General features: G+C 35.2%; 2 protein-coding genes and 1 pseudogene across 4 annotated transcripts in view; 1 reads left to right on the forward strand and 2 right to left on the reverse strand.

Annotated features, from left to right (window-relative positions):
• Positions 1 to 8432, reverse strand: part of LOC145732927 (protein Skeletor, isoforms B/C) — a 53354-nt gene extending 44922 nt beyond the window's left edge. Inside the window, exon 1 of one of the 2 annotated variants that reach the window (XM_081985478.1) lies at positions 8244 to 8432. In XM_081985478.1, the coding sequence (XP_081841604.1) occupies positions 8244 to 8286 (43 nt within the window). In that variant the 5' untranslated portion in view covers positions 8287 to 8432. Of the gene's footprint in view, positions 1 to 5910; positions 6234 to 8243 lie in introns of those variants that run through there. The other variant, XM_081985479.1, reaches the window with a different exon arrangement.
• On the reverse strand, positions 4696 to 5671 carry LOC145732933 (uncharacterized; annotated as a pseudogene). The gene is made up of 3 exons (XR_014179080.1): positions 5369 to 5671; positions 5160 to 5315; positions 4696 to 5109 (listed from the first exon to the last, which is right to left on the reverse strand). The product of XR_014179080.1 is annotated as an uncharacterized LOC145732933 (transcript).
• A 4021-nt stretch (positions 8433 to 12453) lies between the features above and the next one.
• Positions 12454 to 15492, forward strand: Mob4 (MOB kinase activator 4). The gene is given in 6 exon segments (XM_081985490.1): positions 12454 to 12804; positions 12806 to 12842; positions 13006 to 13171; positions 14635 to 14653; positions 14655 to 14844; positions 14898 to 15492. Coding segments are annotated over 6 exon segments (669 nt in total). The 5' UTR covers positions 12454 to 12777; the 3' UTR covers positions 15128 to 15492.
• Positions 15493 to 15675: the final 183 nt, after the last annotated feature.

The raw sequence follows: 15675 nt of genomic DNA on the forward strand, positions 1-15675 counted from the left end.
TAACTTTAGCGCGTCTCCCTTACAGCATACCTTTAGGTACAAAAACTTATTTACTTCACTTAAGTCGGTTCTATTGTCCACTAAAGAGTCAAAAATGTCTTTGAAACTAAACCATGTTTCATAGTTTCCGTAAAAAGATGGTAACCCTAAGTCTGGGAGTTTGGCAACAGCGCCCGCCTGTGGCAGCGAAATGTGCGCCTGCGCCGACTGTGACGATAATGACGTGGTAGGAGAGGAAGAAGAGTTGTTTACCGAGAGGTTGCAAACTTTGTCTGCATCTGCAATATATTTTTTTGCATATGAAATAGCCGCATAAAAAGCAGTTTCCGTGTCAAGTCTATTAATTTGTTCCTCATTCGACAAAAATTCTAAACGGGTTTGAATTTTATCGAATTCTGAAAAATCTTCTTCCACGCTCTTAAGCCGAGTTTCCGTTTGAAACCGATCAATAGCATTCGATAAATAATCATTAAATCGATTTAATCTTTGACATATTACTTTACGAGCATGCCTTAATTCCAAAATGTCTGTGTCGACCGACTCTGTTGAATTAGAACTCTGCATTGTTTGCTTTTTTGCTTTTGGCATTCTTATTTAGCACAAAAATAAAACACGTGATGATTCGAGACGAGATATTTTAAACAAAACGAGAATATTCGAAACAAATGTATATACGAGTACTGCCTGGGTGTGAAATTTGCAAATTTCCCTTTTCTTGCAACGTGAATAAATCCTAAACTTAATCGAGATTCGTGACGTAATTAAAATACGAGAATGGACGTGTAAATTCGCGATAATTACTGTACACTTTGCTATTATTTTCAGGTCGAAACGTGTAAATCCATAAAAAATAACGTAAACTGTGGCGAACGATGTAAACGTTTTTCTAACGATTATCAAAATAAGTACGGTAGGAATGATTAAAAGGATACAGGCGCTCACCTTTTGTTTCTTGTTGATTGTGGTTTGGCGATCGACGTACAAAATGGCTGCTTTTCTTGGTTCTGTTTCTGTTTCGATGCAATTTGCTTGATTCTCCAAACTTCAATTTGGAATCTGGCTGACGAAGGACCACTATGATGCGTGGGATGTGTACAAAAAAAATGATCTTTGTTAACTACAAACTTTGGTTTATTTAACGAAATAAGAACGTGAAAAATAGTAAACGCGTGATTGTTGCTTTGTCGAAAGTCGTATCGCTTCTGTTCTTGCGGCACACACACACACACGTCCCGTCTCTCTCTTCTCAGTCGGGATCGCGGGGTTGCCACTGTGACTTTTTGTCTATCACTTTCGCGTCGTAACACCAGACAATAACGAAAAGCAATGATTGGATAGTTGAAAGGGATTCACGCGTCCCGAGGGGTGGATTACTCGAAATCCCGAATTCGAATCCCGGGAGACCTGAAACCGAAACTGGAATAATAACGTGATCGGCCAGAACGATCGATACATTCATTCGCGAATTTCCGCGCTAGTGACATCCGGCATAGGAATTGGCCTACGATATCGGCAATTGACTGGATTTAAGCTTTGATGGTTTGTAATGCTGTGTTAAATGGTCCCAAAAAAATACACAAGGCAGAAAAACAAAAAAAATGACAAAACTGAAAACAGAATGCTTTTGATCCAGGGTTTTTCAACAAAGATTGATCGAAATTTATTACTTTAGGTTCAAAGCTGTTATTCACCAAACACTTCAATTCAATGTGGAAAGAGGGAAGATATCAAAATACGCTTTATCTGCATAGGACCAGTTTTTAGAACCATAAAAATGTAGTTTAAGTAATTAGAAGATGGAGCGTCGGTCGTATTTACACCATAACGGCAAGGTTCGTTTCACTCCGGATCTACGAGTAACAACTCACAACTCTTCCTTTCTGTTGATGATGTTCTCGTGCTTAAAGATCTCAATGGCTTCTCTAGTTAATCTAGGATAGTAACGTTGTGATCGATCCAAAACCTCCACCTCTTCAAAACGAATATCGTGTCCTCTGGAAAGTGCATGTTTTGACACCGCTGACTTCTCGGTCTGTCCTAGTCTGCAACTGCTCTTGTGCTCTGCTATTCTCGTGTTACGTTTAGTCTTCTCCTTCTTCTTGAAATAGACTTCCAGCCGGTTTTTCCTGCTTTAAGGAGTTCCTTGCGACGTCGACATCCTGCTATCCCTCCACCTCTTTGGTGGTCTACCTGGCGGTCTTCTAGAGTGTGTTTTCCGTCTCTCGCAATTTTAGCAATTCTATTGTCTTCCATTCTGTTGATGTGTCTCGCCGTCAATCTTACAATGTCCGTATGTCGCAGATTCGTCGCATTTCTTGGTTGGATATTCTGTCACGTAGCGTTTGTCTCGTGATACTTCGGAGCGTTCTCATCTCTGCCGTTCAGGTCATGCTCTTGGTTCTGCCGGTTTCTGCATCATATATGATTATTGTCTTACGAATGATTTATATATTTTGGTATTTACTTCTATTTTTATGAACTGGTTTTTCCATACAATGTTTTTCAAAGATCCGGCTATTCTAGAGGCCTTGACGATTTGATTCTTTACCTCAGATCTCCTGTCTTGATGGGTGGTTATTTCTAACCCCTAAGTATGTGAAGGACATCACCTGTTCTACTATTCGTCGTTAACAGCTAGTTTGCATCTTCTAGATTCTTTTGCTACAACTAGTGATTTTGTCTTGTTATCGCAATCGACATATTGTAACCGTTTCGCTGTCAGGTAGAATTGATAAAGTAGTCTCTGCAGCTCATCTTCGTTTTCTAATATAATTACTGCGTCATCCGCGTAGCACAGTATTGTTGTTTCTCCTTTGTTACTTCTGTAACCATGCCCTTTTTAACGTCTTTTATTATTTCGTTCATGATTAGGTTAAAGAGTACCGGGCTACAAAAGTCTCCCTGTCTTATTCCTGTTGATATGGGCACTTCTCTGGTCGGGCTGTGTTCACAAGTATTCTGGTCGTTGTATTCGTGTTCAAGTTTTCAATAGTTCTAACTATTTCTTCCGGAATGCTGCCCCGTCTCAATATGGTTATGATGTCATTTAGCCACTCGATCAAACGCTTTGCTCAGATCTATGAAGCATATATACGCCGGTTTTCTCGTTCGATTCATTTCTCGACTATTTGTCGAATGTTGAATATGGCGTCTGTGGTAGACCTGTTTTTCCTGAATCCCTGTTGTTTTTCCATTATGGGTTGTTCTGAGATGATACCGCATATGATTTCGTGAATATAATAATAATCGCTGGTTGTTTTTTGTTGCCTATTTTGAAGATAAGGATAGTGATGCTTTTCTTCCAGTCGGTTGGTATAGTTGTTTCATTTAAGATCTTCTGGTAAAGATTGGCTAGTTGTTCGCTTAGTGGTTTACCCTCCGTACTTTATCAGTTCGTTATTCATTCGTCAATTCCTGGGGCTTTTCTGTTTTTTAGTTCTTTGGGTATATTTTCTACTAGTTCCGTGGGTGATACGGGGTAGTTGCTTCTGCCATTGCTGGCTTTTCCTGGTGTTGAGTCTCATCTTTGTCCAACATTTGTTTGAAGTAATTTATCCATGTCTCGGCCGGAATAGTTGTTACTGTTGTGAAGGTTTCCCAGTATTCGGGTCTTTATTCGTCGTATTTCTCCCTGCACTGTGTTTCTTATTTCCTTGTATCGTATCCACTCTTCCGGTGTTCTGTTATTTAAGTATCTCAGGCAGGTTTCACGTTTTTCTCTTGCCATTTGTTTTACTTTCGCCGTGAACCATGGTGTGTTATGTTTAGTTGAGTTTTTGTTTATCCTCCTTTTGCCTAATGCTTCATTGGCGGCAGTTTTGATGTGTAATTTGCCTTGTTCCCAACGTCGTTCTTATCCAGGATTGGCTGTTCTCTGATCTTTTGGGTCGAACGATGGGTCTCATGTGCATTTTAGGTAAACCATAAAGTCTGGGTGGAAGGGACCGTCGTGGAATCTTTAATAAGTTTGTGGTCCTAAGTATTCGAGCTGTTGGATCACGTGGCAACTTCTTATAGGTTATGGGATCCAGAAGGGTTTCGATCTTCCTTTCGTAGTCAGTTGCTGATATGATCACTGTTGCTTATCAGCAGGTAAAACCAGAATCTCTTTGTCTTGATTGAGTGTTTCCATTGGACCACGGCCTATAAGCCCGGGTAACTTTCATATTTCAGTATTCACACTCTCTTTGTAATTTTCTACACAGGTTTTAGTATTCATTATTTCGAGTATTCAATTCAAATTGAAATTCAAAACAGGTTATCTGTTTTCATTACGTAGGATTCAAATTAAACTGAATTCGTTTCAAATTTTTTTCAACCTTTGAAGAGTTTCCAAAGTTTTTTAATGGAACCAATCAAAACATACTGAATATTAACAAAAAAAAAGGTCAGTTGAACTGAAGCGAAACTTTATTTTGGCATTTTATTTGTCAGTCACTATATTTCGATTTCATACGGTTTTCATGAAAATTCGATCCTGATACGATCTCAGAAATAAGCGAATCGACTTCAATACTGAGGTTTCCATATGATTTTGCAATGGAACCGAGTTTTCAAATTGAATTCCTAATGAAAACGTGGTCATTGTTGCTTTCACCACCATATACGAATTTGCAACTAATTGGTATGGGCAACATACCATCATACTGGTAATTTTGCATCTTTATGCAAGAAATACGTAATAACAACCTTGAATTCTGGCTAATGCATTTAAATCAAGAACAATACTCGAACATTATTGTTAGTTTTCCAATTAATTATATAGGTAATCAAAAGTTTGGACGCCTTGCAGCAGTTTTAACTGAAAAACAGGTTATCACAAAGTATAAATTACTTGGAACAGGATCACAAGGACAACAAACAGGTGCTGATTCCATTGGAATAATAATGGGTTTTTCAATAGTTGCTGGATAACATTTATACTTAGCGGATAGTTGTTTTTGATTCCCTTCACCCTGTCCTTTGTTGCCATTCTTGGACTTTTGGAGATAACTGTATTGGTTTTTCTTTCCCAAATGTTTACCGTTAGAAAAATTCGCTAGGACCACAAGTTGGTGGATTTGTGAGGCATTCTGGTGAACCGTGACATCCAGTTCTCGGACAATCGTCCTGTTGCAACATAAATTGCAAAAAAACGAAGTTAAAATTTAATGGAGTACCTGAAGTCCATCACGTTTTTCACATAAACACCCAGTGTATAATATACTGGCACGCAATTCTCTGGACTTGGATTGATGCAACCGGATCACTTCTGGATCTTTGTTGTTACTTTGGCTTTTGATTTTCTTTTTGTTGCAAGGTTCTTTATAGCACACCTTAATATAATTCCTGTAACTACTTCATCAAGCTCAAATATCAAAATACTTACCATCACTTGAGGAGGTTCAAACACCATGTTTTCCCTGTTTTTTCTCTTGTGACGCAGACGGATAATCACACAAAGGAATACAGCAGGAACACATATGGGTTTTACACCAATATTTAGTTGTTGATCCATGTTTTAAGTGCGTCTTTAATTTGTTGAGACATTTGAGTTATGGCTTCCGTATCTTGTTTAGTTGGACAAACGAAAACCATGTTTAACACAGAGAATTTTGGGTTTTACTTGAATTTTGAGAGCGGTGCCAAAATAAATAAAAATTATGACATATTTAGTTGTTGGAATGTAATAAAGACAAGTGGCAAAACTACCTATTACAGGTAAATGCATGAGTTTTTTGGATGAACATATGAGTAAACTAACATGAAATAAATTGGCTAACAATAATGCGGTTATTCATATAACGAGTATTTAATGTGTTTTAACAAATATAAGAATGATCCAATTATTCCTTGTGAAGGATTATTTGGACCATATGAGATTCAACCAAAAAAACAAAACACACTTATTAAAATAATAATTTTACTTACCAAAACCAAATAACCAAACTAAAACCCACGACTGCATTTTACATAAGAAATGTTTTATCAAAAAGAATCTCAATGCATTATTATATTGTAGAGTCACTTAAACGTAATTGTTTCACTTGAAAACATCGACAAGAATGCGTGTGTGCACGATTGAAGGTAAACTATAATTGCAACAATATTGTAATGAACATAATATATGGAGAAGACACCCAGCAAGTTATAAAAGTGAAATCAGCATTGTGAGTCGCACAAAAAGCATTTAATGGAAAAACTAGTCTTAAAAAAGTCACGTGACGTTTAAAAGAAAATTTGATGATTGAAAAGTCACGCAACATTTGTACCTTAAAAGGAGTCATATGTAACTGTAAAAATATCAGTCTAAATGTAAAAACTTACGTCACAGTCACGTGACGTTGAGGACGACATTTTAACCTTCAAAATAGAGTAATGTGAGTGAGTGTATCAGTTTAAAACAGAAAAAACGGTCACGTGACCCTTAAAAAAATTCTGTTTTGAGGTCTGATATGTAACTTTTAAAATTAATTTGGTGATGGTGATGGAAAATCATTTTCACTGTGAAAAGAGTCGCGTTACTTTAAAAATATCAATTCAAACTGAGAAACGGTCACGTGACATTTTGAATTCCTTTTTGAACTTAAAAGAATAACGTGACTTTTAAAATTAAATTTGATGATTGAAAATAGTCCATTTTACCTTAAAAAGTGTCACGTGACTTTAAAAAATAAACAGTTAAACTTAGAAATGGTTACTTGCACCTTTTACCACTTACAGTCACGTGTCACAGCCGAAAAAGAGACACTAGACCGTTAAAAATACATTTGATGATTAATAATTATCACGTGACCGTTTCACTTTAAAAGCAGTCACGTAACTCACGTGATATTTAAGATTCCGTTTTGGATGTTAAAAAAGAGTCACTTCATCTGTGAAATTAAGTTTGATGATTGAAAACAGTCACATAACCATTTGCATCTTCAAAAGAGTCACAGCTTTTTAACATATCAATTTTAAATTATTTGACGTTCTCGGCAAATACATTTTTATGTTAAATTGTGTAAATAAATGGATTATTATTATTTCGCCATTTAACACGGTCACATAACCTTTAGGATTCCGTTTTCATGATTAAAAATGTGTCACGCGACTTTAAAAATTAAATTTGACGTTTGAATAGACACCTAAGCGTTTTCACCTTAAAACCTGTCACGTAACTTTAGAAAAACTTCAGTTTAAATTTAGAAACGTTCACGTGACCATACAATCAATATTTTGTAATTTAAAACAAGGCACGAGACCTTCAGGATTCCGTTTTGACGTCTCACTTGACCTTTTAGGGGCCTCCTACGGAGATACATAAGGCAAAAAGTTACAGTTCTTTTTGACTAAGCATAGCTCCGTTATTGAGGAGTTACAACAAAATTTGTATAAGAAAAGTTGCAGGAAATTTTATCGACTACAAGATTGTATTTTTGCATTTAAAGGTCTCCTTAAGGAGTTCCAAAGCAAAAAATAGGGTTATGTGATCACTTTTTCCAGTTTTGAAGACGTTTTATATCATCATTGTTGTCCCGTTTTATTCATATTGTATCTATGCCTGTTGGACCATTACAATATGCACTACTCAATCAATAGACCAAACAAGTGACAAGCATTTGAATCATATTACTCCTAGTCCTTGCTACTGTTAAATTAATATGAAAATTGGATGGTTTGGGTTGGTTTTTCCAAAGTTAGTAAACACATAAGTGACTCATCAGTAAAGTTCAGTACGAATAGACTACTTACATTGCCATTATTAGTTTCAATTCTCAGAGAAATGAAAAACTTTCTTTTCCAGTTCTTCAGGCTCTTCATGGAGCATAACCTTTGAAATATGTCTTGCTTCACTAAAATAATATGGATATATCATAATATCCAGATCTACCTCAACCACTTTTGATATATTTTGAAATCTTGACTAGAAATATCTACAGCAACTTGAATGACAACTAGGATTATACTAAAAGAGGTAGAAAGGTCTCATTTGCAGAAGTTCAAATTCCTACTACAACAGGCTTTCTATAAAGATTAATACCATAATTAAGAAACTATTCTTTTTTTAAACTAGTTGTTTTCTTTCTCACTGTTATATGCAATTGGAAACCCAAAAGACTATTCCCTAACGAATCTTTATTCAAATGTTTACAAAAGCGCATGTCTTTGGAACCGTCTGCTACTAATCCAAATGAAATAAAAAAAATGCACTTACCCCCCACGGTAAGAGCATTTCTATCAAAATTTTCAAACGTTCTAGATTTCTCTTTGACACTTACCAATATGAATTAAGATCACTAATTTAAAGAGATATCTGAACATGGCCGGCTAATCCTTTAGAGGAATCGCGATCACAGAGAAACACTACGAACATCAGTAGCGGCTAACCAAAAAAATGAAAAAATTTCACGGACTAGACTTTGATGATAAACGACGTCATTTGAGTGAAATTGAGCACCAGGAAGTGTCTTTGACGATGGGGCCAGGTTGCGGTCATGGCAGGGCAAGGGCGCGAATTCGACTAGTGCTCCTGCTACCCGAATTCCTGGATAAAATGGGCGGATATGGCCGTGGGCGGTATCCTGGAACGATACGCCTCCATATCCTGCAACACTTGCAGGAATTGTGCGTGTCGGGAGCGTTTAGCTGCGATGCGACGGGTCAGAATGAAATCTTGTGAAATTATGGGTTTTTAAGTTTATTTACTCGCTGTTTTTATAACCTGTTCGTTCGGGTGTTGAATTTTCACGGACCTCTAAACGACGTTATTATTTCTCAACCAGGTCTGCGTCGTTTATGGGAGTACATATCCATGGTCATTATTTTCAAACTGCTTTTCTCTAACAAACTAAAAGTGACGTTTGGTGGTAAAGTCATTACAGTACTTTGTTTTCAATGTCATCATCGAAGCTAACTTAGTCACAAAAACTCAACGAAGAAGAGAAGCTGAAGGATCAAAAGTGAATCTGGCGTGAAGCCCAAGTCAGCAAAGGTAGCAAAATAGTAGTCTAATTGTCAAATATAGAGCTAAGAAACCTATTTAGGAAGATGTCAGACAACCTATAGCTTGCTGAACAACTAACTGCTGAACATATCAAAAAACTGCAATGATCAGAAGGACTGATATGAACACTAAATTAAATCTTATTACAAGATGTACTATACAGACCAGATCAAGTGGAGAAATAATATTTATCAGGTCTTTCACTCTAAAGCAGGCAAATGTACCTCAGGAACCCGGAGGAAGTGTTTCAAACAACAGAAACGAGTACCAAAGTTCCAGAGAAGCAGAAATTGTATTCATTATATTAACTTTAAATTCAACGATTAGCACACCAGAAGAAGATATTCGCTAAAGTGAGGTCGCAGATCAAATTTGGAAATTAAGTGGTATACCGTTTATTGTAGCACAATGATATACCTATTCTACGTCATTGGTCAGCCATTCAGTTGATTCATTATGACACGAAATTCAAATAAGTACTTATACTATCCTCTACTTGCGCTAATGTCTCTTCATTTCTTGGATATCATTGCAAAATTGCTTATCACTGCATTATTTGATTATAAACTAAAATTCAAAGCATTGCATTTTCGATCGACTGTAGATTCTGGTTTCCAAAGATAATGGTTGTAAGTAATCCTGATTAGACGTATCATTACTATGTCAAGCAACTTATGTTCCATATATTTGGACAGTGTGTTAATTTATAAAAGTTTCTTGGTATTTCTCAAAAAAATTCACAGAAAGAAAGATCACGTCAAAATATTCTAGTAGTTACAACTAACTTCCTTCCATACCTGACTAAAATAAATAAACAATAATTTTCAATCTAAAATAAAAAATGTAAAACCATAATCAACCTTATTTACAAAAATGATAAATATAAAATGCATAATGAACCGGGTAAGTTAATTCCTTCCCGGGACATAATGGATGGCAACAATTTTCGTGACTGTACGACTATTACCGTAATGTTTTAATGCACACCCGATTACTAAAGATTACTAAATGATAGGGTTGTCCCCCTTTCTAATAGACTAATGCAACAGGGATGTGACAAAGGCATAAAATGGGGTGTAACCCCGGTTTATATTAAGATCGACCAGTCGTGAAAATCCTTTTTGTTACGCTTTACTTTTAAAGAAGGATGATATAGTACAAATTTTGTAAAATTCAAACGATTATTTGAGAAAAATATTGTAAATATTTTATTATCGAAGTAGCAACAAACAAAGAGAATTTAGTTTTATTTTTAGTTTGGTAGTAGATGTGAAACCATGTACAGGGTGATTCAGGTTTTAATACACAAATTTTAACCACTTTCAGGAAATACAGGGTGTTGAAGTTTTATAAAAAATTTAAAAAAAAGAAGGTTGCCAATTTTACGAGCAGTCAATTCTTTAGTCCAACGTTGCAGAAAATGCATTGAAGTCGAAGGACACCATTTTGAACAATTATTATTATGTTTAGTTCTTTGTTGCTTACAGTTAGTTTATTGCCTCGATAAGTTCGAATTTCGATTAGAAATAATAACTATTTTTTAATTGGCGAATAATCGGTTCTTTATGTTTTTGAAAACCACAAAGTTTTTTTTATAAAACTTCAACACCCTTTATTTCCTGAAAGACGCATTTCTGGGCTATAGTTTAGAGAGCAAACTTGGATTATTTTTGGACGTAGAATACGTGGTTAAAATTTGTGTATTAAAACCTGAATCACCCTGTATATTGTATTTACTGGGTGAATAATTGAAAACTTTGAAACTGAAAGACCACAGAGATTATTTGGGCCAGTTGAACCTAATCGTTAGTCACGTGGTTTTAAAGGAGAATTTAGCTAAACAGTCCACGTGACCATTGTCAAATCATAAATTTCGAAACACTCTTTATATTGAATACTAAAAGAAACGTTTATAAACCCTGATTTATGCATAGAGCATAGTTTGACAGTTTTGACGTTAATAACAGTTGTCACGTGATTGTAGAACACTATTTAGCTAGACGACAGCGTGACAATTGTCAAAATAACTGTGATAAATCTCAGAAACACGTTTTATAACCAAATACTGCAAGAAAACGTTTCTAAACCTGATTTTTGCAACTTTAGAGCATGGTTTGACGTTAGTGAAATTTGTCACGTGATTGTAGAACATTATTTAGCTAGACGGTCACGTGGCCAATTGTCAATACAACTGTCATAAATCTCGATAATACGTTTTATTATCAAATACTGCAAGAAAACGTTCCTAACCCTGATTTTTGCAACTTTAGAGCATAGTTTGACAGTTTTGACGTTAATAACATTTGTCACGTGATTGTAGAACACTATTTAGCTAGACGGCCATGCGACAATTGTCAAAATAACGGTCATAAATCTCAGAACACGTTTTATACCAAATACTGCTAGAAAACGTTTCTAAACCCTGATTTTGCAACTTTAGAGCATAGTTTGACAGTTTTGACGTTATTGACAGTTGTCACGTGATTTCAGAAGACTATTTAGCTAGACTATGAAGTGACAATTGTCAAAATAACTGTTAAATCTCAAAAAATCGTCTTGTTTCGAGAACTGTGTTAAAATGTAATTCTTGCAAATTGTAGTAAAATTTTGACAATTCTGACAATAGTGACAGACATCACGTGGTTTTAGAAAATAATTTGGAGTAAGCAAATGACTGTTTTAAGCGCATTTTTAGAATCCTTATTAAATTTCCTATTCAATAAATTGAAAAAGTATATGAAAAGTTTCACAACCAACATAATGGCAATAACGGAATTGAAAACGGTAGATTATATACAAAAACAGGAGAACGGTAGAAGAACTACAAAAACGGTAGATATACTGTCTTAACGGTAGACCTGGCAACATTGGTTGTATTATTATATTGGCAATATCATTTGTTTTTTTGTTTCTTGTTTGTTTCATATAATAACGGGGTAGGTTTTCATGGGAGGAGTGAGCGGGGTGAAGTTATTCGAAATGAGATAGATGTACCCCGATTGGGGTAGCTTTGGCAACGCTGTTAACCTAAATTAACATTTTTAAATCATCTCTTTATGGTTTTTATCATTAAACAGGGTGAGAAGTAAATACAGCTGCGACATCTATACTTCTGATTGGTAACAACAGAAGCCTACGCCAAACACCTATAATTGAAGCGTTGAGTTGGCACAGTTTGAAGTAGAGATGTCGTTCTGATATATGCCATGATTTTTATATTCTGTATCTCAATATAATTTGTGTATTGTTACTGGAAAAACGCAAATTTTCTGTTTGAGTATTATAAACAATAAAGTTTCAGACTGCATTAATAAAAAGGGAAGGGCTAAAAATAAAACAATAATTGTAAACGCCGAAATGTTTCGTCCACCACAAAAACAGTTTGCTCAAATGGATCATGTAATATCTTGTCTAGTTACACTGTTAATAGATCATTGATAAGCGCATGTATATTTGGCAACTCTGTATTAATTGTCATGTCATAGATCGTCAATTGTGAAGCCAATGCAGCCAACCTCAAGTATATATCTAATATTTAATTTGTGATTTTCACAGATTTTTCCAGTTTTTCTCTGGTACTTGACTGCGTTTTGTTAAACAAACTTTTAAAACAGTATTTTTAACAATTCAAATTGCTATGAGACCACCTTGAAAGCATTTAGTTAATATCAAATTTTGCCAACATGGCAACGCTGCTTAAATAGTAGGTTTTTGTTTATTCTCCTTCCATATCCATCCTCCTGCTATGGCCCCCAGTCTCAGGTCTTCAACCTCCACAATACAAGACTCTCCCTTCTTTGATTTTATTAATGTCAAAAATGAAGATGGATGGAGCAGGCAATTATACGTAGAAATCGCCCTGGAACAAAAAGCAAAGGTAAATACCACTACCATTTGTTTGAAGCAAATGAAGATTTTTTCTACCAAAGTTCTGTTGGTATACACATTTAATATTTCTTATTCACCTTTAATACTCTACTTTCTGCTGTTAGCTTTCTAAAATTGCAATTTGTAACACTTCATCAAGATACTTGTTTAGGACTTTTGCAATTGGCCCGATGAACCTTTTGATGAAATGGACAGTACCTTGGTGGTACAGCAATACATACAGCAGCTCATCCGGAAAGACCCAACTAATATTGATTTGATCTTGAGGATTCCAGAAGGTCATGACGAAGGGGTTTGGAAATATGAACATTTAAGGTGAGGACTTGTTAATTAATTAAATCAAGAGGAAGGAGTGGTCTTATCTTGGATTTATCCAAGTAAAGTTTTTTATCCAAGGAGTTTTTTTCAAGTCATATTGATTATTACACATTTTATAAAAAGGTGTATAGGCAAGGAATCAAGCAAGGAATAGTCACAGTTATGACCTAGACCTAGACAATAAATAGTAATTATTGCATACTGTTTTACCAGGGATGACCAGAATTGATTTTTTTTATTAAGTCCTAGAAGTTTTACTGCCCATTGTGTACCTATTTATTTTAAGAATAAAATTACTGAAACCAAGCTAGCTTGTAAAGGCCTTGTGAGGCCTGTAAAAGTGTTTTGAAATTGTTTTAAGTTGCCAGATGCCCATAAGATTATTTTGAATGTGTCAGACCCCTGTAAATGCTACTAAGAACCTTCTAAAAAGTGCCAGAATTGTCTACAGGTGTCTTAGCCATTTTCAAAATTGTCTTAAATTGCCAGAGGCCCATAAATGTTCCAGAGACCTCTAAAATGCTACTGAGAACCTGCTAAAAAGTTCCAGAGTCCTCTACAACTGTCTTAAGCCTTCTGGCCTCTAAAAGTGTTTTTAAACCTTCCTAGAATTGTTTTAAGTTACCAGATGCCCGTAAGACCATTTTGAATGTGTCAGAGACCTCTAAATTCTACTGAGAACCTTCTAAAAAGTGCCAGAGCCCTCTATAAGTGTTTTAAAACCTTCCCATAATTGTTTTAAATTGCCAGAGGCCTCTAGGACTATTTTGAAAGTTTCATAAACCTCTAAGTGTGATTGAAAACCTCTTAAAAAGTGCCAGAGGTCCCTTAAAGTGTTTTAAACCTTCTTAGAATTGTTTTAAATTGCTGGAGGCAACTAGGACCATTTTGAATGTGCCAGAGAAATCTAAATGCTACTGAGAACCTTCTAAAAAGTGCCTGAGTCCTCTACAAGTGTCTTAAACCTTCCCATAACTGTTTTAAACTGCCAGAGGCATCTGAGACCCATTTTGAATGTTCTATAGACCTCTGAATGCTTCTAAGAGTTTAATTATTAATAGAATTGTTGTACTAATTAATCATATAAGGTACAGAAGATTGGGTTCCATTTGAAATAATCAAAACCTTAAGAGTTCCGTACTGGCATTTGTCAGTCATGTAATAACCACCCTACATTTATCAAATATAAACACCTTCCATTTTTACAATTAATACTAATATTATTCCTAATACTAAAATAAATTTTGTTTTATAAACTAGGCTTTAGTCTAAAACCAAAATTCTGCAGATTCAAACTTTTTACTTTCTATAGCTAAAATTGAAAGTGGTTGCTCTGTGCAGTTAATTTGTCTTTATTTTACAAAAGCAATCATGTAAAACTATTTTTTTGTCACACTTTCAAATACACACTATATGAATCATTTAATTTATGGACAATTTCACAATATAACTTCTCACAGACAATTCTGTATGGAATTAAAACGGACTAGCGGTACGATTACAAGGGGAATGCCATCCGGAAACTTGCACCCAGATGACAGCTACTGAACAGTGGATTTTTTTATGTGCAGCACATAAAACTCCTAAGGAATGTCCTGCTATAGACTACACCAGACACACCTTGGATGGGGCTGCTTGTTTGTTGAATAGCAATAATATTTTCCCAGCAGGTAATTTGTAATGTCAGATATTTTTATGGTTTTTATTAATGTTTTTTAAAGAGTTAGCATTAAGGAGTCATCGGTGGCAAAACTAGGTTCGGTATGCCGACGGGTATATCGAATTTTCTCGCACGCCTACTTCCATCACAGGCAAATATTCGATGAGTTTGAAAATGAAACGTGTTTGTGTAAGAGGTTTACACAGTTTGTGACAAAGTACAATTTAATGTCAAAGGATAATCTGATTGTACCGATTTTGGAGGAGGACACGCCTGGGGAGTCTGAAGCATAATGTTTAGAAACTTATTTATAAAAAGTGGATGTTTTGATGTAAAGAACAAACAAAACATGTAAAGAGTTGTTCACTTTTTGAATCTCAAACCCAAATGTTTTGGAAATGCTACAATAGAACGCCCATCTTAGTGTAATATCAGGTTAATTTGCAAATAGTTTTGCTGAAGTACATTTTAACTTCAAAAGTGAGTTTCTGTACTATAAAATAAATATAGACTGTGTTAGGTCTTATTTATAATTTTGAATGTATTTTTTTTAGTATAAGAATTTTTTTTACCATTTTAATGTTTGAACTACAGTCGAATTATTATTACTATTAAATAAAACACCCCGTAAATAAATTACTTTTACTAATCCAATAAACTATTTGTTTAGAATGTAAAAAATACAGTGCGTTTTTTTAACGCGCAACATAGGATTTTACGTGTTAAATTTTTAAGCCCATGTTAGACCATTTTATTTTGGAACTGCAAGTCTATAACTTGACTGCTGTGTCTTTAGTACCCTGAAGCTTAAGTAAGTCTACCAATTTGGTCTAAAAAGTGA

Source organism: Ips typographus, linkage group LG8, assembly GCF_016097725.1.
Source record: "Ips typographus isolate SLU linkage group LG8, UJ_Ityp_2.0, whole genome shotgun sequence".
NCBI lineage: Eukaryota > Metazoa > Arthropoda > Insecta > Coleoptera > Curculionidae > Ips > Ips typographus.